The sequence below is a fragment of the Haliotis rubra genome, unplaced genomic scaffold, assembly GCF_003918875.1.
Source record: "Haliotis rubra isolate DU_JTF1 unplaced genomic scaffold, ASM391887v1 Scf864, whole genome shotgun sequence".
NCBI classification, from domain to species: domain Eukaryota; kingdom Metazoa; phylum Mollusca; class Gastropoda; order Lepetellida; family Haliotidae; genus Haliotis; species Haliotis rubra.
In genome coordinates, this window is record NW_025767595.1 from 259,568 (window position 1) to 284,933 (window position 25,366).

At 39.4% G+C, this 25,366-nt stretch overlaps 1 protein-coding gene across 2 annotated transcripts in view; it reads left to right on the top strand.

Annotated features, from left to right (window-relative positions):
• The first annotated feature begins 3,225 nt into the window (after positions 1-3,225).
• The window catches only part of LOC124263004 (natural resistance-associated macrophage protein 2-like), a 29,518-nt gene continuing 7,377 nt past the window's right edge, over positions 3,226-25,366 (top strand). The window contains exons 1-9 of one of the 2 annotated variants that reach the window (XM_046697618.1): positions 3,226-3,354; positions 17,022-17,224; positions 18,821-18,943; positions 20,091-20,317; positions 21,325-21,463; positions 22,745-22,900; positions 23,778-23,936; positions 24,634-24,681; positions 25,291-25,338. In XM_046697618.1, coding sequence (XP_046553574.1) covers positions 17,087-17,224; positions 18,821-18,943; positions 20,091-20,317; positions 21,325-21,463; positions 22,745-22,900; positions 23,778-23,936; positions 24,634-24,681; positions 25,291-25,338 — 1,038 coding nt within the window. In that variant the 5' untranslated portion in view covers positions 3,226-3,354; positions 17,022-17,086. Of the gene's footprint in view, positions 3,355-3,479; positions 3,586-17,021; positions 17,225-18,820; positions 18,944-20,090; positions 20,318-21,324; positions 21,464-22,744; positions 22,901-23,777; positions 23,937-24,633; positions 24,682-25,290; positions 25,339-25,366 lie in introns of those variants that run through there. The other variant, XM_046697619.1, reaches the window with a different exon arrangement.

Consider the following 25,366-nt stretch of genomic DNA (forward strand, 5'->3'; position numbering starts at 1 on the left):
TATAATGTGTCTGAGTGGGGTATTCATGCTTCACTGCGGCATGGTATCTCAGTGGGCTAGCACTATAAAACCAGCTTCAGTCTGGGCTAGTACAAACAGCCGCACATACACATACACAGGCATGCACGTCGTCATATGAGCGAAATATTCTCAAGTACGACGTTAAACCCAATTTCACCTCACCTCACACTATAGATTTAAACATTTCTTCCTTAACCGTGAGTGTAGTTTTACGCCGCATTCCGCAATATTTCAGCTCTATGGCGGTGGGCTGTAAATAATAGAGTCTGGACCAGACAACACAGTGATCAAGAGCATGAAGTCCAATTCTAACCCGGATCTTCACGGGTATGAAATGACGTAAGTGCAACTGAAGACTGGAACTCGAGCCCACCTGTGACCGGGTGTGAAAACCTGGGAGTCAACTTTGTGTGCAGACTCTTTCAGTGTTGTCACAACCCCTAGTGTACAGTACACAACCCTGTGCACTTATAGTCTGTTTGTAGTGAAAACGTACCGAAGAATTTCACTTGAAACAAAAAAAGTAAATCGAATAAAATGAAAATAAGATTGCGAATCCCCATACGTTTACCTTGCCCATTGAACATTTAAATCTCAGAATTTTATTCAACTTAGGATAAAAGTTGTTTAACAAACGATCATCATTTCAAATCGCTATTATTGGTTTGTATTACAAGGGTGTGTGCACATTAAATGAAACACCAAGAACAAGTAGGGTACGGTTGGTCTAAGTTAACGCTCATATCACGTACCGCACGTACTTTGTTTCACTGTTCCAACTACTGCGTTTACCCCCCTGTAATACAAATGAATAATATCGATTTCAATCTATGATCGTTAGTTAAACGACTTTTATCCTAAGATGAATAAAATTCTGAGATTTAAATGTTCAATTGTCAAGGTAAACTTATGGGGATTCGCAATCTTCATTTCACTATATTTTATGTACTTTTTTTGTTTAAAGTGAAATTCATCGGTACGTTTTCACTGCAAACAGACTATAAAAAACCCCCAAGAATCCGTTGGTATATGACCAGATGGTGGCCACATGAATACGCGCAAACACCTAGTTGCGGGTACAGCAACGTGCAGTAAACTTGGACAAAGTACTGTGAACATGGATCCCAGTCCACCAAGCTATGAATAGGTTGCTCGCAAGAATGGGAAAGACGCAATAACTCGGTGCGCCTGGTGGCTGCAAGAGTTGTATGATCCCCAGGGAGTTGAGATTGATAATATGATGTGCCGTCGAGTTTGACATCCAATGATCGAGGAAACAAATACCAGCGCCTTGAGCATGTACTAGTTGCGTGGATATGTGCGCTATATTAATATCCTATGATAATAAATACAAGCGCCTTGAGCATGTACTAGTTGCGTGGATATGTGCGCTATATAAATATCCTATAATAATAACTCAATAGCTTAAAGATAACTTATGACAGCTTTCAATCGTGGCTTTTTCCTACTTCCGTACAGTCGGCAAACGTGTGACTTTCATATGTCGTTGACACCGCATATGATTGTCACAACTTTCACGTGCATTCTGTTATATATGTATTTTCCTTTCCATAATGGACCGCCTCCGTGGTGTAGTGGTTAGAGTGTCCGCCCGGAGAAGGTCGCGGGTTTGATCCCCGACCGCGTCATACTAAAAGACGTTAAAATATGGTACTTGTTGGTCCCTGCCTGGCGCTCGGCATTAATGGGTACAACAAGGCCTGGCCGGCTCGGAGTCAGTAAAATGTGTCTGAGTGGGGTATTCATACTTCACTGCGGCATGGTATCTCAGTGGGCTAACACTATAAAACCAGCTTAAGTCTGGGCTAGTACAAGCAGCCGCACATACACATACACACGCATGCACGCAATATTCTCAAGCATGACGTTAAACCCAATTTCACCTCACCTCACCTTTCCATAATGTAGCAGGACATGGCGCGTCGTCCCAAAGATGGCATCATCACTTGACTGGCTAAAAATCTTTGGTCACGTGGGCAAGGCCCCTACTTCGGATCAGAAGGTCAGTGGTCAGTGTGCGAAATAGCCACTGACCCGCTAGGAAGTATCCAGTAAATCTCCAACGTCACTGGCCCGACTGGCCAATGAATTTTCATGGGGTCATTTTGTAAATATAATACTCTCTCCGACTTGTTAAGTTAGAATATATTTTTAAATCATGCAAGATTATGGCCTGATAAAAATGTCCATCATATTAGCAGCTTAATGATGAAACCCGTGTCATGCCGATAATATCACATTCTCATCTATTTTTGTCATCTGTTGCTTAATTTCAACATTCAAATTTCGGGCAAGTGAATTATTTTGTGGACTAATAACTTTGAGGCATAGATAGCCCGACTGCCTAGCAAAATTTGGAAACTATTTCGCACACTGACAGTGGTTCGAATCATTCCACGGGACTCGGTACTTTTATGGACGCCTCAATGACATTTCAGGCAGTCCTAAATTGATTGTATATTTAATGTCCATTGAAACTCTCGTGAAAACGAAGTGTGCAACCCCCTCCCCACCCCTCTTCTAAAGAGTGTGCACCCGCAATAGCCCCACCCCCCCCTTCTCAAAAGCTGCATCCGTCCCTTATGTATAAATCATGTCACAAAAGTGTGTACTTGTATCATATATGTCATACAGCAAGCCTCATGTACTCTTGTGTGCTACGTCACGGCTTGTTGTGCACAATGTTTCGGTGGACGGAGAACTGCGCTGCTTGCTTACAAACCCGTGTCTGTTCACGGTTCAGTGACGATCGACATTTAGAGTGACGATCGACATTTACAGTAACGCATTGTTAAACACACTGCCTCAGATAACGAACACCTGAGTGACAATTGCTGTAATAGTATTGCATCTTTCTTGAGTTAAAAAACCCCATTTTTTCATTATTTTCTTTTTCTCATTTTCTCAACAATTTCATTTCTTTTCTAGGACGAATGTGTTAAATGCTAAGTTTATAAAGTATCTTAATCATCTTTTACTTTCTCAGACAGCCACACAAACTCATAAACATACTGAAACAATTCTTCTCTAGTGCAGATAACCCATGTCTTGTTGGTTCAACAACAGCATAATCTAACAGTTTTGCGTACGAAATGAATTCACCTTGTTTGTCCTCAAATTGGAAACAGGTGGGGCCCGAGGTATAAGGGAGCTAACTCAAAATTCTGGTCCGTATGGAGTTAACTCCCTTAGACGACACCAAAACCGTGTTACCTGTCAATAATACACGCAACCCTTCAAACTGGATTTAGGAACGACAAATATTTGAACATGCTTGGATGATAAACGAAGCATGGTTTGAGACAAGCAAAGGTTTGTTTAATTTGTTTCAGAAAGCTGTCCCCTGTCACAAGTAAATATGTCGTCTGAACTGTTCTTGGTAATAGTAAATATCCGGCTTGAGAATACCCTTGAATCTGCAACTGTACCGCTGTACACATGAGATCGGGTTTCACGTGTACAACAGCTGACAATATACGATGTTGAACTTGGTTATATAACCTGAAATTTCTGCATTTTTGCGAGTGTCTTCTCGAAATGAAGGTAATAATTTTCATTTGTGTTATTAACCCACAATTTGTTCAGCAGCAGAGTATTGGGCAATACGTCAATAGACACAGGCTCCCATTCCGGAAACGCAATAGGCTTTTTTAATTTAATGTTGCATTTCGTTTTAACTTAACGTCTGCAGTCATATAACCCATATTGTAGATACACATTGTTTTAAATTGAACAATGATAAGGTAAAGACTTTTTTAAATGGTATTTTGCATTATTACTTTCTATATTCATGATATTCATTTTCCATTCAGAGCAATGCATAGATTTTTGTTCATTGACTATTGTTTATGTAGATGGAAAAGGATGATGCATGTAAGCTATTGTGTAAATTTATGTACTGGAGTGTGAATAGAAACCTTGGCATATGATATGTAACAGCAATTAGACTGGGAACGAGTAATTAATATGAATTCACACTGTTGTGTTGTTTATCTCGTTTTATCAGCTGTTTATGATAAACGAATCTGCCATATGTTACCACTGTCACTTTACTGTTGAAAAATATTTTTTACCTGGAGGCTACATTTATACTGATAGAAATTGTCATTTGAGAGATTGCTATTTATTTACTGGTCGCGGACCACTGATCTTGGGTAATTTCCCTAAGTATTGTCATTTGAGAGATGTTCATGCTGCTGAAATATTGCTAAATCCAGCATTGAACAAAAACACAAACATATAAGAATTGTTTATGATGGCTTTGTATTTTTGATGCATTTCATTATTTTTCATAACTGGAGAGTGGTTATAGACAATCAATCATAATCATTCTTGAACCAACATCATAATTAATTCACATTTGGAACAGATTGAACTGTTTCTTATAAATATTTTGACTAATGAATAATGAATAATTTCTTAAAAACATATCACCAGTGTGATTTGACCTGCATCATTAAATTTGAGGAATTCTAATTATTGAGAATGCAAAATGTTCAGTTGTCAGTCTCACAGCCCCAGTAACCGCACTGTTTTCCCTTTTGCCCAGCTGCAGCATTAAGCCCTAAATGAACATGATGAAGCAAGTCTAGATTTTCTCAGGTTCAGAATCTCCCATCTCGGTGGGGCTCATTTTCAATTTAAAAGGAATTATTTGTTGCTATAAAAATGATATATTCAGAGACTAAGCATTAGTCTAAGTGTTCTGGTATATTTTAAAAATATTTTCCAACATTTTGTCACAGTGTAAATGCAGGGATGTGTTTTAAGTAGGGGAATGTCCTTATAATTCCCCATTGTTTAAAAAACATCAACCTTGACCCCAAGCCCCAGCTTCATTATGTTTTAGGGAGTAGAACTAGAACTAAAAAATGTCCCAAGATATTATTCTGTATATCTCGATAGGGTGAAATTTTCTTTGTTAATGAGTACTGATGACAATGTTCTTATCCGTAAGTTGTCAACCTTTATCTATCAAGCATTGTCTCTAAGAAATAAACATAATAATTCATAGAATGTATGTACTCATATTGTTATTTGTTACGATATGGTATGATGGTGCGATATGATATGATATGATATGATACATGGTGTGATATGACATGATGTAATATGGGGTGTTATGAGATGATGTGATACGACAAAGTATGTGTAATGCGATGTCATATGATGTGATACATTTTGATGCGATATGACATATTGTGATTTGACTATTTTTATTCTTTTCTATGATATTGTGTACTATGTTCTTGTATACTATGGGCCTGTGGCCTTCAGTATGAATAAAGATTGATTGAACTAGAAGGATGCTCAAACCTAAATTCCCCTCTACTATTATCAGAGTCCTGTTACCACATTTGGTGTACAGTGTTTGCCACTGTTTGGGTTTGGCTTTGTGGTCAGTGGTCAGTGTGCGAAATAGCCACTGACCCGCTAGTAAGTATCCAGTAAATCTCCAACGTCACTGGCCCGACTGGCCAGTGAATTTTCATGGGGTCTGGAACAAGTTTTTATGGATAACAACTTCTTTATTTGGTGAGTGCGACGTTTCGATACAGATTCTTGTACCGTTGTCAAGCAAGAGTGACAACGGTACAAGAATCTGTATCGAAACGTCGCACTCACCAAATAAAGAAGTTGTTATCCATAAAAACTTGTTCCATATTGTACGTCTCAACTTCTAAAATGCCACTCAAACAAGTTTTCATGGGGTCATTTTGTAAATATGGCTTTGGCTTTTTTTGGATTTCACAGGATATTGGAGATATTGATGGTTTCATTTCTGTTTTTAAGCAAAGGTTGTCTGATAATCTTTCACAAGATGGGTACTCATCCCTACATAATACAACCAAGTGTTCTAATTATATACTTTTCAAGTCCCTCCTGAATGTTGAAACTTATCTCAGTTTAGATATTGCCCCATATTTAAAAATTATTTAACAAAATTTAGATGCGGTAAATTTAAACTTAGTTCTGAGACCGGTAGATATAACAATGTCCCTTATTATTCAAGATTCTGTCCTTTTTGCTACAAAAATAATCGTAATTTAATTGAAGATGAAATACATGTTTTACTTTATTGTAAAGCCTACCTAGATATAAGGAATAAGTTTCGGGGGTAAATATTTGAAACATCCTATTTCACAACACAATTTTATAAACATAATGACTTCAACAAACATAAATGTTATAAATAATTTATGCCTATTTTCATATAATGTTGGGAAAATAAGAGATTCTGATGTTTTTATGTAAAACGCATGTAACTTCTTATCATACTTATGAATGTATTTTGGGCCATAGGCCTATTACTGAATAAGATGTCTTTTTTTCATTCTGTCTGTCTGTCTGTCTGTCTGGCCTAGGCATAAACATTTAGGAGTCATCATGACTCCCTGATGTGTGAAGCCCATTTCTGGTGTCCCCGGCCGTGATGTTGCTGGAATATTGCTAAAAGCGGCGTAAAACCAAACTCAGTCAGTCAGTCAGTCAGTCATGACTCCCTGGTGTCATGGGAGGGACATGTTTTTGGGAGTCAACTTCAGTTTGGAACTTTCATCAAGACATCAACTGTGTTTAATAATGGCAAAAAATCCAAGGTAAGGCAGGTCAGGTATTTAACCAGCACTGAGCAGTTAACTGGCAAACATTAAACTAAGTAGTTTTAAACAACACCAAATTACAATATGTACTCAAACTGAACTAAGGGCCCAGTAGCATTGCGTCAATAATGGCACAAGCTTCTAAATTCACTGCGTATTTGAGATAATTTGTGCATCAAATACGCAGGTTTTCTGTGTCATGGCAAACACTGGGTGTATCAGGTGTTCTGCCGACTCAGCATCTTTGCTGGATTCTTGCATTAATTGAATCAGCGAATAATATTTACACTCAGTGGGACATCAGGCGCATTCATGTAGGTTGGTATGTGGAGAGTCAATAACTGTATCAAAAAAATATTTTGATATATAGACAGCTGCTTCAGTTATTGACTGAAAGTGTCCTGAATATTTTTGCATTCTGCATCTTAATATACTGTTGGCGATTTTCATTTGGCTGAGAGTCACAAATGGTCCTATTAAAATCGAGCTTATTTTTGCTAAAATTGTAATCATCGTCATGATTCCCAAAACGCAAAGTTATTTCTTCAAAAAACATCTTTGACATTATTGGGTAGTTGGGTTTTACCCCTGCTAACAATTTTACAATATTCCAGCAATATCACACATGGTACCCATGTGGGGATCACCATGAAATAGGGCTTCACACATGGTACCCATGTTGTTTGACATCACAAGAACTGAATGAGCAATCATAGTTTTTTATAAAAAGGTCAAAGGTGATTTTGCTTGAAAGAAAAAAGCTACATCAAGTAATGCCTTCAATAAAGCATGTTGAATATGCAGATCGCCTTTGAAATTCGCTTGCATCCCTAAGAAAGTTATCGCCAGGTGCATTGTTCAGGTGCCCTTGGTTTGGTACCTCCTGATCTCTCTTTCACATTGGGATAATGCAGAAGAGCTGCAGTTTTGGGTGCACAGCCTTTCACACTGGGTAATGCAGAAGGCTGCAGTGTTGGGGAGCCTTCATATTCTCCGTAAAGTCTTGGTGGGTTCCACTTGGCAGATTTTCTTGGGAGAAGTCCCATTCGTTGTCGTGGCTGCGTGCAGAGGGGGCAAGGGCCCTGAGCTGATGATGAGCCTTACGAGCCTGACTGTGCCAGGATCACCAGAACCCTCTCTGCTGCATTTTTCATCTTAATCTGTTAAAAAATAATAATGATGGATTTGTATAGTGTCTACTTTCCACATGCGATGTGCAGCAGTGCTGATTATTATTGCCTCGGATAACCCCAGCCCCTTGTGAGGCGCTAGAAGGTTAATAGTCACATGACTTATCTCACCGGGTACCCATTTCCTGCAGGGTGAGCAGGGGCAATTTTGAATAAACTCACTTGCCTAAGGTGAGACCACATGTATCACATGTGCTTCGTTGTGGGGCAGGACGGAAGTCCTAGAAACTCTCAGGAGTCTGCCAAACACAGTCACCCATCCCCAAAGTCTCCACACCCAACATTGCACGGTACTGGTCTCTTGTTGTGCTCTTAGTTTCTCTTTCTTCGATCACAGGAAACACTTGCCACTTGCATTGGTTTATGATTTTATGAGGTGACTAAAGGGATGGGATGGTCAGGCTTGCTGACTTGGCTGACACATCTCATTGTATCCCAATTGCGTAGATCGATCCTCATGCTGTTGATCACTGGATTGTCTGGTCCAGACTTGAATATTTACAGACCACCGCCATATAACTTGAATATTGCTGAGTGCGGTGTTAAACAACAATCAAACACCCGGAATAGGTGGGAAAACTGGGTAAGATAGTAAAACTGGGTAAGATAGTAAAACTGTAAAAGAGTAAAACTGGGTAAGATAGTAAAACTGGGAAAGACAGTAAAACTGGGTAAAATAGTAAAACTGGGTAAGATAGTAAAACTGGGTAAGATAGGAAAGATAGTAAAACTGGGAAATAGTAAAACTGGGTAAAATAGGAAAGTAAAACTGGGAAATAGTAAAACTGGGTAAGATAGTAAAACTGGGAAAGATAGTAAAACTGGGTAAGATAGTAAAACTCGGAAAGAGTAAAACTGTGTAAGATAGTAAAACTGGGTAAGATAGGAAAGATAGTAAAACTGGGTAAGATAGTAAAACTGGGAAAGATAATAAAACTGGAAAAGAGTAAAACTGGGTAAGATAGTAAAACTGGGAAAGTAAAATTGGGTAAGATAGTAAAATTGGGAAAGACAGTAAAACTGGGTAGGCAGATGGGTAAGATAGTAAAACTGGGTAAGATAAAATTTTTCTACTTGGTTGCAGCATAACTCAGAAAATATCAGCCTTGTATAAATCATAAGATTGAAATCTCACTTGACATGCTCAATGACAAAGCTGAGTTCAAATTGTAGAACAAGAACCTTGAAGATATGTACCGGTACTATGACAGTGATCACCTACAAACTGTATAGGCCATAAATAGGATATCACGTTTCCGCAATGTGTTACATGTGAGAAAGATGCTATGCAAAACGTCTGGATCAATAACATGTTGAGGTTTTTCTGCTTAAATACACCTGGGGCCCGTTTCACAAAGCGACTGTAGCGCGCTAAGGTGATCATAAGTCCTATACTTTGGCACTGGCTAAAGTCAGTCCTTGTGGATTGTGGATTAGGGCCTAGTCTGTCTCACAGTCCCTGAACCACATTATTTTCCCTACTATCAAGCAATGCTAAAGCCCTAAATTAAGCAAGTCTAGATTTCCACAGGTTCTGAATCTCCCATCTCACTTGTTTGTTATTTAATTAGGATTAATTAAGAAGGAATTAATTAGGAAGTACTCACTGTTATGGCTAAACACTACTGATAACGGATTATAGTTTCGAATCAAAACATACTGAGAATCCAATGGGGGTTTTGTGTAATCACGTGACTAGCATGTGATTGTTGAATTGTTTCTAAAGAGTTTGGCGTTCCACAGAACACACTTTCCACATGGATAAAGAATTCTGATAAAATTAAGAAGCGTTTGAGAGCTCATCCTTCTCCCCAGTTAGAAAATGTATGCGCACAGCTAAGTTTGATGATGTAGACAACACAGTATTGAAATGGTTAATGACAGTTAGGGATAACAACATTAATGTATCGGGGCATATGATTATTGCTAAGGCAGAAGAATAAATATAAATAAATGTATAAATAAATATACATGAAATCTACTTTTTTCTTTCATAGTGATATGTGATGATATTCACTGGTCGGATGTCTCGAAGTTCGGATAACTTGATATTTTTTCTTGGTCCAATGAATATGGAGACAAGGGTGCTCGATTGTATTCAGAGACATAGCGTTAGTCTAGATCAGGGCCCTGCATCTCCAGTTTTACCTTCTTCTCAATTTCTGTCAGTGTGACCCAAAATGTTTATGCTGAAGGGCTCTTGTCCTAAATTGTTCAGTTTCTTGACAGAACATTAGTGTAAGTGTTTAGTCCTGCAGAGTGTCAACAAAGATTGCATGTCTACAGATCCTCCTTGAGGAACCTCTATTGTCTATCAGTCGGGTAATGCAATTATTTTTGTGTGAGGGGGTAGCCTAATGGTCAAAGTGTCTGCTTGTCACTCTGAAGACCTGGGTTCGATTCCCCATATGGGTACATTGTGTGAAGCCCATTTCTGGTGTCCCCTGCTGTAAAACCATGCTCACTCGCTCACTATTTCATAGGGCTGCAACGATTCACCCAGACCTCGATTCTATTCGATTTTCAATATTGGACCCTCGATTCGATCATTTTCATTTCGATTTATTCATACAAGTAAAAACATCAGATTTCATTTAACTCTCAGAATCGGCTTTTTTAGCGTGAAATCTTTCAACTTGGCGATGTCTACTAACAACAATTCTCATTGGATTATTAGCCCAGCTTCAACCAATCACATTTTGCCTTATTTCAGTGCTTGAAACTGCTCGAGTTGGAGTCAAAATTACATTGTCGCTGTGTGGAAATAATTTGAATAGATGTTCAAATATCGAATTGAAATAGTGATAATGGTTATCGAAAACTAAGGTGTCAGTATTGATTTTCGATGAATCGAACCGAATCGTTGCAGCCCTACTTTTTCGTATATATTTCTGAATTATATGTAGGTATCAGTACCATACTTGCTTTGATTTTGGTCAAATATGGGGTATGGCAAGTGGTTAAAGTGTCAGCTTCGTCATGTCTATGACCTGGGTTTGAATCCCCATTTGGGTTTAATGTGTTAAGCCCATTTCTGGTATCTAGGACATAGCTGTAATACTGACAAAAGCTACTTAAGACCATACTCACTCATATCTTGAAGACACCTGTTTTGTCACTGACCGAAAAAAACCTCTATCTTAGGAACCAGAGTATTTGTAGTTGTACCTGCATAAACATGCCTAGCTTTTGTCTGTCTCACACATTGTTTTCCTGTTCGCACTAACTTTCTGCAATGCTAATTCCCAAAGTGCAGTGTGCGAAATAGCCACTGGCCCATGGCTAATAAAAATCCAGTCAGGCCAGTAAATCTCTACAGTCACTGGCCCAACTAGCTAGTGAATTTTCATGGGGGTCATTTTGTAAATATATCACTCTGTCCGACTTATTACGTTATAATACATTATGCAAGATTATGGCCTGATAAAAATGTTCATATTAGCAGCTTAACGATGAAACCCGTGTCATGCTGACAATATCGTATTCTCATCTATTTTTGTAATCTTTTGCTTAGTTTCTACATTTAAATTTCAGGCTGGTGAATTATTTTGTGGGCTAGTAACTTTAGGCATAGCTAGCCCGACTGGCTAGCAAAATTTGGAAACTATTTCACATGCTGAAAATGTAGTAAGTCTCTATTTCAGATTCTGAATCTCATGTCTCACTGGTGCTTCTTTTCAATTTATAAGGAATTATTTCTTTCTGTCAAAATTTCATATATTCAGAGACTTTGTGTTAGTCTAGCCTAGGTTGTGTTGTGTTGTATTGTTTGTGTTATTAGGTGACCAGATTGTCTGTATCTCGCTACTTATGGTGCACCAGATGTTTCATTATATAGACCAAGCTGGTGGAGATATCATTTGACCCTGTTGGTTACCTCTGTTGGAATATACTGGTGCTAATTCAAAATTACTGAGCAGGTATATTCAGGGTTCGAAATATTCCATATATTAGGGTGCCATGTCACGGTAAATATTGAAATGGCACAGATAAAATATGTTCTCAGTGCCCTTGTGGCATGCCTAATTCTTTAGGGACATACCTCACCTTTAGACACTTAATCCCCAAAACAAAACACTTACGCAAATGCCAAACAAGCAAAAACATTTATTGACTTTACCGCCCAGGAAATCACTGGAATTATGATGGAGGATGTAAAGAAATCTGGTTGTTTTTCCATTAAGTGTGTTGGGAGTACTGATAGTTCGGTTATTGAAGAGGAAATAGAGTATGTTAGATATATTGAACAAGATAACCTGTCACACAATTCTTAGCTATTAAAGGTGCTCGGAAAGCAGAACAAATGAAGCTTAAGAAAATCATCTTAAACAGATTAGACATATCAGTGATAACAGAAGACAGATTACATATCAGTGATAACAGAAAACAGGTTACATAAATGTAACCTGTTTTCTCTTATCACTGATATGTCTAATCTGTTTAAGATGGTTTTCTTAAGCTTCATTTGTTGTTTACTAACAATAAATTTCAAATTATCATCATTGTTGCCACAGTCATCTATTCTAAAAACATGTGGGCACACTTGATTTCTGAAAGGCACATTTAAAATATTTGCCTGGTGCCATAAGGCACACTTAGAAAAAAAGTATTTCTATCCCTGATATTATTTAACTTAACCAAGCAACTTTGTGTATTTTGATACTTAAGGCCGCACTCAATCAAGTCTTTAGCAAATGCTTGACTGAAATAAAATTTATAAAAACACAAGAATAAGACTGAAGACAAAAATTACAGGCTAACATTTTATCAGGTCTTCATATGGAACTGAGTTTTTATGGATGTCAACTTCGTTATTGTGTTTCGAGGATATACTTTCTCCTGCATATGGTGAATGAAGGAGTAAGTCACTGGGTCATGCGATGAACGATTAAGTATATACACCGAAATATTGTGTTCATCTTAATAAGGGCGGTGGGGTAGCCTAGTGGTTAAAGCGTTGGCTCATCACACCGAAGACCCGGGTTCGAATCCCCACATGGGTACAATGAGTGAAGCCCATTACTGGTGTCCCCCGCCATGATATTGCTTGAATATTGCTAAAAGCGCGTAAAACCAAACTCACTCAGTCCTCTTAATAAAGAAGTTGACATCCATAAAACTATCTTCCCTAAATCATTACCCTAAAGGGTCACCCAAATGAAGAATCTTCTGATGGATTTAAAATTTGTCCGTTTCTTGCACAATTTTAAAGGCACGATTTGACACCACACTTCTCTAAAAATAAATAATGCAATTCTCTTAATTATACTAACAATCAGCTCTCAGGGAAGCTACCATATACTTTATTCCCCCCAAAATTACATATTTCGATAACAACATTAAATTAAAAAGTTTGAATAAATTAATGCAATGTTGCATTAAATCGACGCTCGCGCCGACCGAACATTATTTCAAGCGAATCATAGAGTTACGTCCCTTGGAGCTCACTTTCTGAATATCCTTTACCTTTAGGGACAGAACTGAGTCCTAGACAAAGTGATGCAAATGTCTGGTGCAAAAACATATATGTGCAACTTGTGATTGAAACCAGTTCGGCAAACACCGACAACACTACGTCCGACAGTTTTTGATGGACGGAGCAATTGTTTACATTCCATATATGGCAAGTGTTTCTCTGTTTGGAAGCTGTTCGCTTTGAAGTTTCAATTATCGATTTCAGGCAAGTCATAAGGGATGATAAGTCTTTTATTGCATCAAGTTGCTAAAGTGAGTGCATATGCCACAATATATATATAATAAAGGTGAAAATATTGTCGAAAATGTGTGAAATTGTGCAATAAGATGAAGTTGTTAATCAGCCTGCTTGCACTTCAATTTTTTTTAATCCAATTACAGGGATTTTCTGTATGCCCATCCATTTAACTTCTGTATCCACAATCCACAACATTAGAGGATGTGTTTAGTTGTCTACCTTTGATAAGTACTTAGGGGATAAATCCCAAATAGATTATTCATGATTGCAGAGCTACAGATTAGGTCATTGAGTTTTATCGTACAGATTAGGTCATTGAGTTTTATCTTACCTCACACATAAATGTCGCTTTCTGATTGGCTGAGCGTTCTTCTATTATTTTCAATGTACCCCGCTTACAAGCGAGTAACTTTTCAATGTACCCCGCTGTCAATGGCAACTCATTTGGTACTTCGTGGTAGTAATTCTTTATCTCGAATAACATTGAATCACGTATGATGTACGGAAATTACCAATGTTTTGCGAATGCAAATCGATGGAAGGGAGATAACTCTAAATCTGTTTTTCTTGTCAGCAAAATCTAGCGACGGCTACAAACAATTCAAAATTAACATTAAGGTGTTCGGTAAGATAAATACGTTGTTCACTGGTCCCTCGGGGCCCATGGGTTGATGTACCCTCGATATTTGTTTATGTTCCCCTCCCCCTTCGGGCTCAGGGAACATAAACAAACATCAAGGGTACATCAACCCATGCCCCCCCTTGTGACCAGTGAACAACTTATAATGTACTCGCTTGTGTTCATCTCAATTGGATATCCTAATTTTCCTTTGAGTAAACAAATATATTGTACTCACCTCACTGAGGCTCAATTGGGTATATTGCCCTTTACCATTAATTTTAAAAATATAATAAAGTTTAAATGTTAGTGTTTGTGATTTACATTTGATCTGTAATGTGAGAAACGATAAGAACGACTGCAAGTTCTCAAGGACATGTCCTGAAATAGAACCTCTCAATATACCTCAGTTGTTTTATCTGTCCATATGTACGCAAGCTAAGATAAGATTGGACATTTTTGTGTGTACGCATGTAAGATTGCATTTATTGAGTATTTACAAAAATTCAAGCGTACTTGTATGCAACAGACTTAATAGGAATTGAGTTTTCACATAAATATTTGCATAATTTATGCAAATACGCAGTTTATCTGTACCTCTGTGATTGAATCTCGTCTGCTTGATTGTATATGGTTTATGTTGCCTGACAGGATGCTTGTTTTACTAAACCATAGTTACCATGGTTACAGACATTACTTGTTATTTTGATTATCAATTAGGTCATTTTAAACACTTCATGTGTAAATGTTGTCCAATCTGTGATGTAATCAGCTTCAGTTTGCTTGAGTTATTGGCACGCTTGAAACAGATAATGTAGTTTGTCTAAGTACATATTAGCCCTGTACTGACTCTAAGGGTGGGTATTGCAGAGAATTTTCACATTGCGATATATTGCGATGCGAAAGCATGTATTGCAATATGTATTGCAATATATTGCATGAAGTATTTCTAAACAAAAACTACTTATGTCCAGTTAATGCTTGATTTATAGAGGAAAAACACAACAAAATCACTATGCTTGATTAAGCTTTAATAACAACTTTTAATCATGATAAAATATAAATGTAAATAATATTTGACACAAACAAAACAAGGAAATATCCGAAGATTTCCAAGTGTTACGAAGTTTTCCGAATGCAAGTCAAAATACCGGTTTTCGATCAGCGTATCGCAATACGTATCGTTTTCACGTCTGAACCGGTAAATACCAGTTATATTGAGCAGCCCTAACTGACTCCCCATGCTTGTTGTAAGAGGCGACTAACGGGATCGGGTGGTCAGGCTCCCTGACTTGGTTGACTCATGTCATCATATCCCAATTGCATAGATCGATGCTCATAATGTCAGTCACTGGATTGTCTGGTCCAGATCTGATTATTTACAGAAAGCAGCAATATAGCTGGAATATTGCTGAGTGCAGCATAAAACTAAACTCACTCACTACTATTAATTGCTTTTTGCATTACAAAAAATATCATTGAAATGTTTCAAAACAAGCAGTTATATGACATGTCTGTAATTTAATTCTTTGATATTAAACATTAAGTGTTCATGAATAACATATTTGTGTTTCTTACTGTATATTTGTGAAACATATTGTCTGCACCTCATGGTATATTCATTAAAGCTATACTGAACATACCTCTTAGTGATGTTAGTCAACAGTCTTTTAAAAAAATGATCTAATTTGTATCGCAGATTCAACATGAAATAATATTATGAACAAATCCTGAATCCGTTTATTTACCTATTTACATTTTAGCGTCACCCAGGCCCTATTTACACACTAACTGTTCATTGCCTGAAACCAGCGGACCTTGAACACATCCACCTGTTGTCCAGCCTGTTATTTTTACATCCATCAGTACGTCTAGTCTATGGGAACTCACCACAGTAATGAGTAAGGATAAACTGTATGGATGAACAGCTTGTCTATTTACAATGTGGAGGGACATTTCAGTGTAGATTCTATCACCTTTTTCAAGTCATGTACAGGGTTGTGTTGGGTGGTGGTGGTGGAATTGGGTTTAACGTCGTACTGGAGAATATTTCGCTCATATGACTACGTGCATGCGTGTGTATGTGTATGTGCGGCTGCTTGTACTAGCCCAGACTGGAGCTGGTTTTAGAGTGCTAGCCCACTGAGATACCATGCTGCAGTGAAGCATGAATACCCCACTCAGAGGGAATGGCACATAAGTGTCACATTAATCTAGTTCAAGAGAGAGTCACATTCATCTTGTGAAGGAGGGAGTGCCACATAAATCTAGGGAAAGAGGGAATGGCACATAAGTGCCACATAAATCTAAAAGAGAATGGCATATGACGTCATAAAAGGAAGGAGGGCCACATTGTGCCAGGGGAGGATGGGTGTCATATTGAAGCATGGGTGATGTTTTAGAGGGGAGCGGACAGGGAAATACATAAGCAGAAAGTAGTTTTACTTGCAAGTATAGTTGGTGCCCAAAACAAAAAGTAAAATATTTTATGACTATTAAAGCAAGGCATTCCAATACCTCTAAGCAACAAGTAGAACAGACATGCTTTTTCTGTAACATATCCGGGCCTGTTCATTGACTGTGGAACACAACATTATTTGTTGTAAAGAATCAACACAACAGAATGACAGAATATTAAATTCAAATTCATGTTTACTTCAAATGTTAAACTCAAGGTTAAGATGCTCCCAACGAGTCTCAATGTTATCAAGATTATACAACAGGTATCACATTGTCTATACGTGTTCGACTATGTCACTGTCATCGCTGATAGTACAACTGTTTCTTCCATGCATCACTCATGCACTCACAAAAGCTGATCAACCTTATAGCAGTGTTATCGTTGTACTTTGCAGAAGATAAGAGGAGGGATAGTTGGGTCGTCTTCCTGAGTTAGTCCTGCACTATCGACACCACAGCCATGGCAGAAAGCAGTAATTCTTACGACTTGGCCAAGACGGACTTGAATGAGAAAAATGAGAAGAACCAAACAGAGGACTCTTCCACAGCAGCATCTACGTATTTCAATGAACGGATACCCATCCCTGATGTTGGGAATGTAAGTACAGGATTTGCAGAGTCCTATGATTGCTTGTTTGGTTACTATGGTTACATCATCCCTAGATGAGCTGCTAGGTGTCATACTATGATAGGTCATATGTTTCATTTTTCCTGATGTCAGATTTTGAAGTGTTTAATTATTTTGAATGACAAGTTATTATCTTGTTCTACCAATCCTGCTTTTTAAAATGACATTTTAGGTATGTCCAATGTCCCCCGGTGGGGTGTCAGCAAGTTTGTACGTGAATTTTAGGGGTGGGGCCATTCACATTGTACTTGCTTCTCCATACAAACTAATTGAAGTAAGTAAACTTGCAACATCAACACATTAAGTGGTCTCCCATTTTCTGGTGTTGGGATTCATCGTTTAAAATCTGAATAAGATTCAGTCTTCAAAAACTTTCTAAAAATCAGTTGTTGTTCATTGGGAATAGATACTCTCCTTTTGGATGTAAGTTTATGGTGCATATTTTGGGAAACTTTATGGCATGTGTTTCCTTAATTGGCTAGATGTGGAAGCTCCATTTGAATTAGCCATTGACTTTGTTTGAATTCGCGATTTGAACATGTCTGAAATAATCATTTGAATTCATTTGAACCCATCTGAATTAACCATTTAAATGCATTTGAACCAATCTGAATTAACCATTTAAATGCATGTGAATCCATCTGAATTAACCATTTAAATGCATTTGAGCCCATCTGAATTAACCATTTAAATGCATTTGAACCCATCTGAATTAACCATTTAAATGCATGTGAATCCATCTGAATTAACCATTTAAATGCATTTGAACCCATCTGAATTAACCATTTAAATGCATTTGAATCCATCTGAATTAACCATTTAAATGCATTTGAATCCATCTGAAGTAACCATTTAAATGCATTTGAACCCATCTGAATTAACCATTTAAATGCATTTGAATCTTTTGAATTAGCCATTTGAATCCATCATTTGAATTCAATTAACTATTTGAATTCATTTGAGTCCATTTGAATTAGTCATTTGAGTCCATTGATTCAGCCATTTGAATCCCTCAAAATTAACCATTTGTGGTAATCATTTTATGGAGACCTCTGTTATCATGACTATAGCAAAAACAATTATCCCATAAGTGTTGAACCTTACAGTACTTTAGTCCTGATTGTCTGTCACTACTGACAGCTCGCACAGAAGACTATATTTAGACATAGGGTTTTCCAGAATTATACTGAGCACATGTTGGTTAATTCACAAAGTAAATTTAAAATATACCATACTCACAAATAGTGTCTGTTGGTGTAGCCAAGTGGTTTAAGAGTTTGCTCGTTTTGCCAAAACCCAATTTTGATTTCCAACATGGAAACAATGTGTGAAGCCTATTTCAGGTGTTCCTTGCTTTGATATCAGTGATATTAGATTATTAGTGGGGTACACATGCATTATACTGGATACCTGCCGGAAAGGTGAAAAAATATAAACCTGAGATGAAAATAACCATAACCCTAACCCTAACCCTGCTAGGTATCCGGTATAATGCATTCAAGCCATTAGTGGAATACTGATAAAGCAGTATGAAATCATATTCCCTCACAAATAATATCTTTACAGCCACGGTTCAGTTTCCGGAAACTATGGGCTTTCACTGGGCCAGGCTTTCTGATGAGCATAGCTTACCTGGATCCAGGGAATATAGAATCCGATCTGCAGTCTGGTGCCGTTGCTCAGTTCAAGGTCAGTAATCGTGTTCGAAATATAGCTGGTATTGGAGTCAACCCACAGATGACCCACTTACCTTGTTACCTTACAGAGTTTATCTATCGGATCACAGATCATGTGTATATAGTGTCCACAACATTTCTTGATAACTCGACCGCCTCCGTGATTAGAGCGTCCGCCAAGAGAGCAGAAGGTCGCGGGTTCGAACCCTGGCCACATCATCATGATCATACCAAAAGACATTAAAATATGGTATTTGTTGGTCCCAGCCTGGCGCTCCGCATTCATGGGTATAACAAGGACTGGTGGACCTCGGAGTCAGTATAATGTGTCTTAGTGGGGTATTCATGCTTCACTGCGGCATGGTATCACAGTGGGCTAGCACTATAAAACTAGTACAAACAGCCGCACATACACATGCACGCACATCGTCATATGAGTGAAATATTCTCAAGTACAACGTTGAACCCCATTTCACCTCGCTTCCTAATAACTCCTGCTACCTACTCCTCTGTCAACAGATGGCTAGTCCAGGTTGTGTAGTTAGGTGCTGAGACTTATTTTGCTCAAATATAACATGTGTGTCATGTGATGGGATTTGAAACATGGACATTTGATCCAAAGTTGGAAACCTTGTCCACGTAACCAAAGAGGTCAACTCGATCTGCCAGTAAACAGTTCATACCTTTTACAGGACCAGATTTCTCAACTTCAAAAATTGAAAAATATTGACATCGGATTCACATGTTCACTGATGACTCTTGAGGCGGTGGGGTAGCCTAGTTGTTATAGCATTTTCTTGTTACGCCAAAGGCCCGGGTTCGATTCCCCACATGGGTACAATGTGTGAAGCCCATTTCTGGTGTACCCTGCTGTGATATTGCTGGAGCATTGCAAAAAGTGGTGTAAAACCCCCTCCCTCCCTCTCACTCACTCACTCACTCACTCACTCACTCACTCACTCACTCCACTCACTCACTCACTCACTCACTCACTCCACTCACTCACTCACTCACTCCCTCCGCCACTCCACTCCACTTCACCACTCACTCACCACTTCACCCACTCACTCCACTCACTCACTCCACTTACTTCACCCACCCACCAGCAGTCTATTGCCAGACTCACTCTCTCCATGATCATTCCTGTGTTTGTGTTCCAGCTGCTATGGGTTCTACTGGCGTCCACCCTCCTGGGACTGATGTTGCAGCGTCTGTCTGCCCGCCTCGGAGTTGTCACGGGGATGCATCTAGCCGAGGTCTGTTACCGGCAGTACCCTAAGTCATCCCGTCTAATATTGTGGATCATGGTAGAGATAGCCATCATTGGCTCCGACATGCAAGAGGTCATCGGAACGTCCATTGCTATATATATATTATCAAATGGAAAGTAAGTAAACATGATGATGTTTGTAATTTAAAAAAATATACCTTGTTAGTGCAAGAGAAACTTGATGTTGTTTTATCTTGAAACATATACCACAGTAGTGCAAGAGAATACCCAGACTTGACTTTAATCGGAAACAGATTGCATTAGGTAAGGGAAAAGAGCTGTGACTATGATAAGAATGGATCTCTGAAAATCAAGGATGACACCAGGTGTGATCAAAGTCTAAATACAAAAATGTACCTTGTATCCTAAACGGAGGATGAGTCCATATTCCGCAACCCAAACCAAAACAATGTGTAGTTGTGCCCTTTCGCCTGATTGCGAGTGGTATTGTCCATCTAAAATATTCATTAATGTGCATGCTCAATTCTTATTAACACAATCAAATCCAACTCATACAATAGTATGACTGTTCCTATCAAGAAAAGGCACAATTTGGAATGGACTCGTCCTTGGGTACGTTTCTGCATTCTAATTTTGCCATGGGTATACATTTGTAGTACCTTGCTGACAACCACCCCCCACAGGGTAAGCCATAGACTAACGCTTAGTCTCTGAATATGTATAATTTTGATTGAAACAATTACATCCATTTAAATTGAAAAGGAGCCCCAGGGAAACCAGAAATTCAGAACCTGGAGAAATCTAGACTTGCTTCATTTAGAACTTTAGCATTGCACCTGTGAAGGTCCGGGTTAGAATTGATCTTTAATAACCCATTATTGTCGTAAGAGGCGACTAACGGGGTCGAGTGGTCAGGTTCGCTGGCTTGGTTGACACATGTCATCGGTTCCCGATCACTGGATTGTCTGGTCCAGACTCGATTATTGACAGACTGCCGCCATATAGCTGTAATATTGCTGAGTGCGGCATAAAACTAAGCTCACTCACTCACTTTAGCATTGCAGGTAGGGCTAGGCTGTTGGGAAAATAATTCAGGGAATGTGAGACAGACTAGGTAAGCCACCATTCTGTAATTTTCTAAGAGGACAATTTTTTTGTTTCAGAATCCCTCTGTATGGTGGAGTAATCATCACTATAGCAGACACCTTCACATTCCTGCTGCTGGACAAATACGGCCTACGGAAGTTGGAAGCTTTCTTCGCCTTCCTGATCACTGTGATGGCAGTAACATTTGGCTATGAGGTGACTTGCCCTGGATGAATAGAATGTGTGGTGGTTCCAAGTTCCAAATGCGTTAAACAATTCATTCCCCAAAAATATATGTTTGTTGAGTTGTGAATAGTAAAGAGATATGGTTATTATTGAATATTTCTTGTGTGAAAAATTCTTGCAATTAATTAAAATGAAACAAACTGTAACTGTGAATGATATTGACATATTTGTTTGATTTGTGTCTACTGTTGTATGTGGTGGTACCCCATTGTCTGTTGTTGCCTTGTGTGAGTAATGTGTGGTGTCATCCCATTGTCTGTTGTTGCCCTGTGTGAGTGATGTGTGGTGTCATCCCATTGTCTGTTGTTGCCCTGTGTTAGTGGTGTGTGGTGTCATCCCATTGTCTGTTGTTGCCCTGATATGTGGTGGTGGCCCATTGTCTGTTGTTGTCCTGTGTGAGTGATGTGTGGTGGTGGCCCATTGTCTGTTGTTGTCCTGTGTGAGTGATGTGTGGTGGTGGCCCATTGTCTGTTGTTGCCCTGTGTGAGTGATGTGTGGTGGTGGCCCACTGTCTGTTGTTGTCCTGTGTGAGTGATGTGTGGTGGTGCCCCACTGTCTGTTGTTGTCCTGTGTGAGTGATGTGTGGTGGTGGCCCATTGTCTGTTGTTGCCCTGTGTGAGTGATGTGTGGTGGTGGCCCACTGTCTGTTGTTCTGTGTGAGTGATGTGTGGTGGTGGCCCATTGTCTGTTGTTGCCCTGTGTGAGTGATGTGTGGTGGTGCCCCACTGTCTGTTGTTGCCCTGTGTGAGTGATGTGTGGTGGTGCCCCATTGTCTGTTGTTGCCCTGTGTGAGTGATGTGTGGTGGTGCCCCATTGTCTGTTGTTGCCCTGTGTGAGTGATGTGTGGTGGTGGCCCATTGTCTGTTGTTGCCCTGTGTGAGTGATGTGTTTTGGTGGCCCATTGTCTGTTGTTGCCCTGTGTGAGTGATGTGTGGTGGTGCCCCATTGTCTATTGTTGTCCTCTGTGAGTGATGTGTGGTTGTGCCCCAGTGTCTGTTGTTGCCCTCTCTGTGTGATGTGTGGTTGTGCCCCATTTTCTGTTGTTGCCCTCTGTAAGTGATGTGTTTTGGTGGCCCATCGAGTGTTGTTGTCCTATGTGAGTGATGTGTTTTGGTGGCCCATCGAGTGTTGTTGTCCTATGTAAGTGATGTGTTTTGGTGGCCCATCGAGTGTTGTTGTCCTATGTCAGTGATGTGTTTTGGTGGCCCATCGACTGTTGATGCCCATTCAGAATGCTGTGTTGCATTTCAGTACATAGTGGTGGCCCCTGACCAGGGTGAGGTGATGAAGGGGCTGTTTATCCCATACTGCAGTGACTGTGGCTCCACTCAGCTGATGCAGGGGATCGCCATGGTGGGGGCTATCATCATGCCCCACAATATCTACCTACATTCAGCACTTGTCAAGGTGAGACTTTCCTGAAACCTGATCCTGAACACAGAAATGAAGTTAAATACATTTGGTTGATAGGGTGTTATTTTTAACTTTCTTTGAAATGTGGACATTCAAACAAGATCTGTATTTTGTCACTGACACTGACATGCACTTGTCTGGAGCCCTATAAAACAGGCATACATCTGGAGCCTTGTAAGACAGGCATACGTCTGGAGCCCTATAAGACAGGCATACATCTGGAGGCCTACATGGCAGGCATATGTCTGGAGCCCTAAATGACAGGCATACATCTGGAGCCCTATAAGACAGGCATACATTTGGTGCCCTAAGTCACAGGATATATCTGGAGCCCTATAAGACAGGCATATATCTGGAGCCCTAAATGACAGGAAACATCTGGAGCCCTAAAAGACAGGCATACATCTGGAGCCCTATAAGACAGGCATACATCTGGAGCCCTATAAGACAGGCATACATCTGGAGCCCTATAAGACAGGTATACATCTGGAGCCCTAAATGACAGGCATACATCTGGAGCCCTATAAGACAGGCATATATCTGGAGCCCTATAAGACAGGCATACATCTGGAGTCCTACAAGACAGGCATATGTCTGGACAAGTACAAGCTGCTGAACACACATTTAATCCACATTGATTTGTAAGGGCTACAATGTCAACATTTACAACCCATTTCACCTCACCTCAACTGGCCTAAAAGCTTCAGTAATGATAATCTTTAGTCATATTTTGTCCCAGATTGTCTTTTATGGGCACTTTGTTAGGATCCGAAAACATTCTGCCATGTTCAAAAGTCCTGTAAACTTAGCATTCCTGGACATCAAAAGGACAACCTGACTGGCAATACTATCGTCTCTTTTTATGTTTCAGTCCAGAGAAGTAGACCGGAGCAAGAAGACTGAAGTCAGTGAGGCCAACTTCTACTTCTTTGTAGAAGCTATAATTGCCTTATTTGTGTCCTTCATTATCAACCTGTTTGTGGTGTCAGTGTTTGCTGAAGGACTTTACAACAAAACCACAGATGAGATTGTAAGCATGATCAAGCTTTCTAGATTCTTACTTCTTCTTTAGTCAGCGGTATCCCCACTATGTCATGTCAGTCTGTAAATAACCTGTGAAGATCTCTGTTGGTGTGGTGATGTTCTGTTTTGACTAGTAAGATCTGACTAACGGGATCGGGTGATCAGACTCGCTGACTTGGTTGCTCATGTCATCGGTTCCCAATTGCGCAGGTCGATGTTCATTCTGTTGATCACTGGATTGTCTGGTCAAGACTCGATTATATACAGACCGCCGCCATATAGCTGGAATATTGCTGACTGCAGCGTTAAACAACTAACCAATTAAATAAACCAGCATGTGGCTAACTATTTGATTTGAAATGTTGTCAAATTGGATTTGTAACGTGACAGTTTCTTCCCTTTTCCGACATGTGAAGATCCGGGTTCGAATTGATCTCTCGTGACCCATGCTTGTTGTAAGAGGACTAACTTGATTGGGTGGTCAGACTCTATGACTTGGTTGACACATGTCATCGTATTCTAATTGTGTAGATCGATGCTCATGCTGTGATCACTGGATTGTCTGGTCCAGATTTGATTATTTACAGACTGCCACCATCAAGCTGTAATATTGCTGAGTGCAGTGTAAAACTAAACTCAAGCAATCAATCTTCCCTTTTCCTGTGTTCTGACCGAACTGATTTTGTATTTCGGTCCCATTTCAGTACAAAAGCTGTCTTGCCGCTGACAACATACATGCATCTGTCTTTAATGTAAGTAATTTTGACTTATCATGAATTCTTTTATATTACAATCTCGAGATATCATTATGTTTTTCTCCAGTCTGTTAGACCTGTAAAGGTCCGGGTTAGAATTGATCTTTAGTAACCCATGCTTGTCGTAAGAGGCGACTAATGGGATCGGGTGTTCAGGCTCGCAGACTTGGTTGACACATATCATCATATCCCAGTTGCATAAATCGATGCTCATGCTGTTGATCACTGGATTGTCTGTTACAGACTCAATTATTTACAGGCCGCTGCCATATAGCTGGAATATTGCTGAGTGTGGCATAAAACTAACCTCACACACACCTGTTCATGATGAGAGAGGGTTGTGTCAGTTAACTATCTAATCAGCCAATCAGCTTTGGGGCTTCAAGTCTCCCAATGTTGTTATGGAGTTTGATATACTCTATCACTCTGAGTGCCACAGCATCTGTACTAAGGGAATATTTGTGTCCTTTAAAGGTTTTCTTTTGTATAAGTCCAAATGTATCCATCAAGATGTTTAAGAAATCAAGCTGTTGTTCTCTGTTCTGTAGAACTGTTTTATTGAGGAGACTTCTTGTGTATTCAGCTCATGCATGTTTCCTTCAACAGGTGAGTGATGGGGCTGATAATCTGGTTACAGTCGACATCTACAGAGGGGTGAGTTGATGCCAGCTGATGGTTGGCC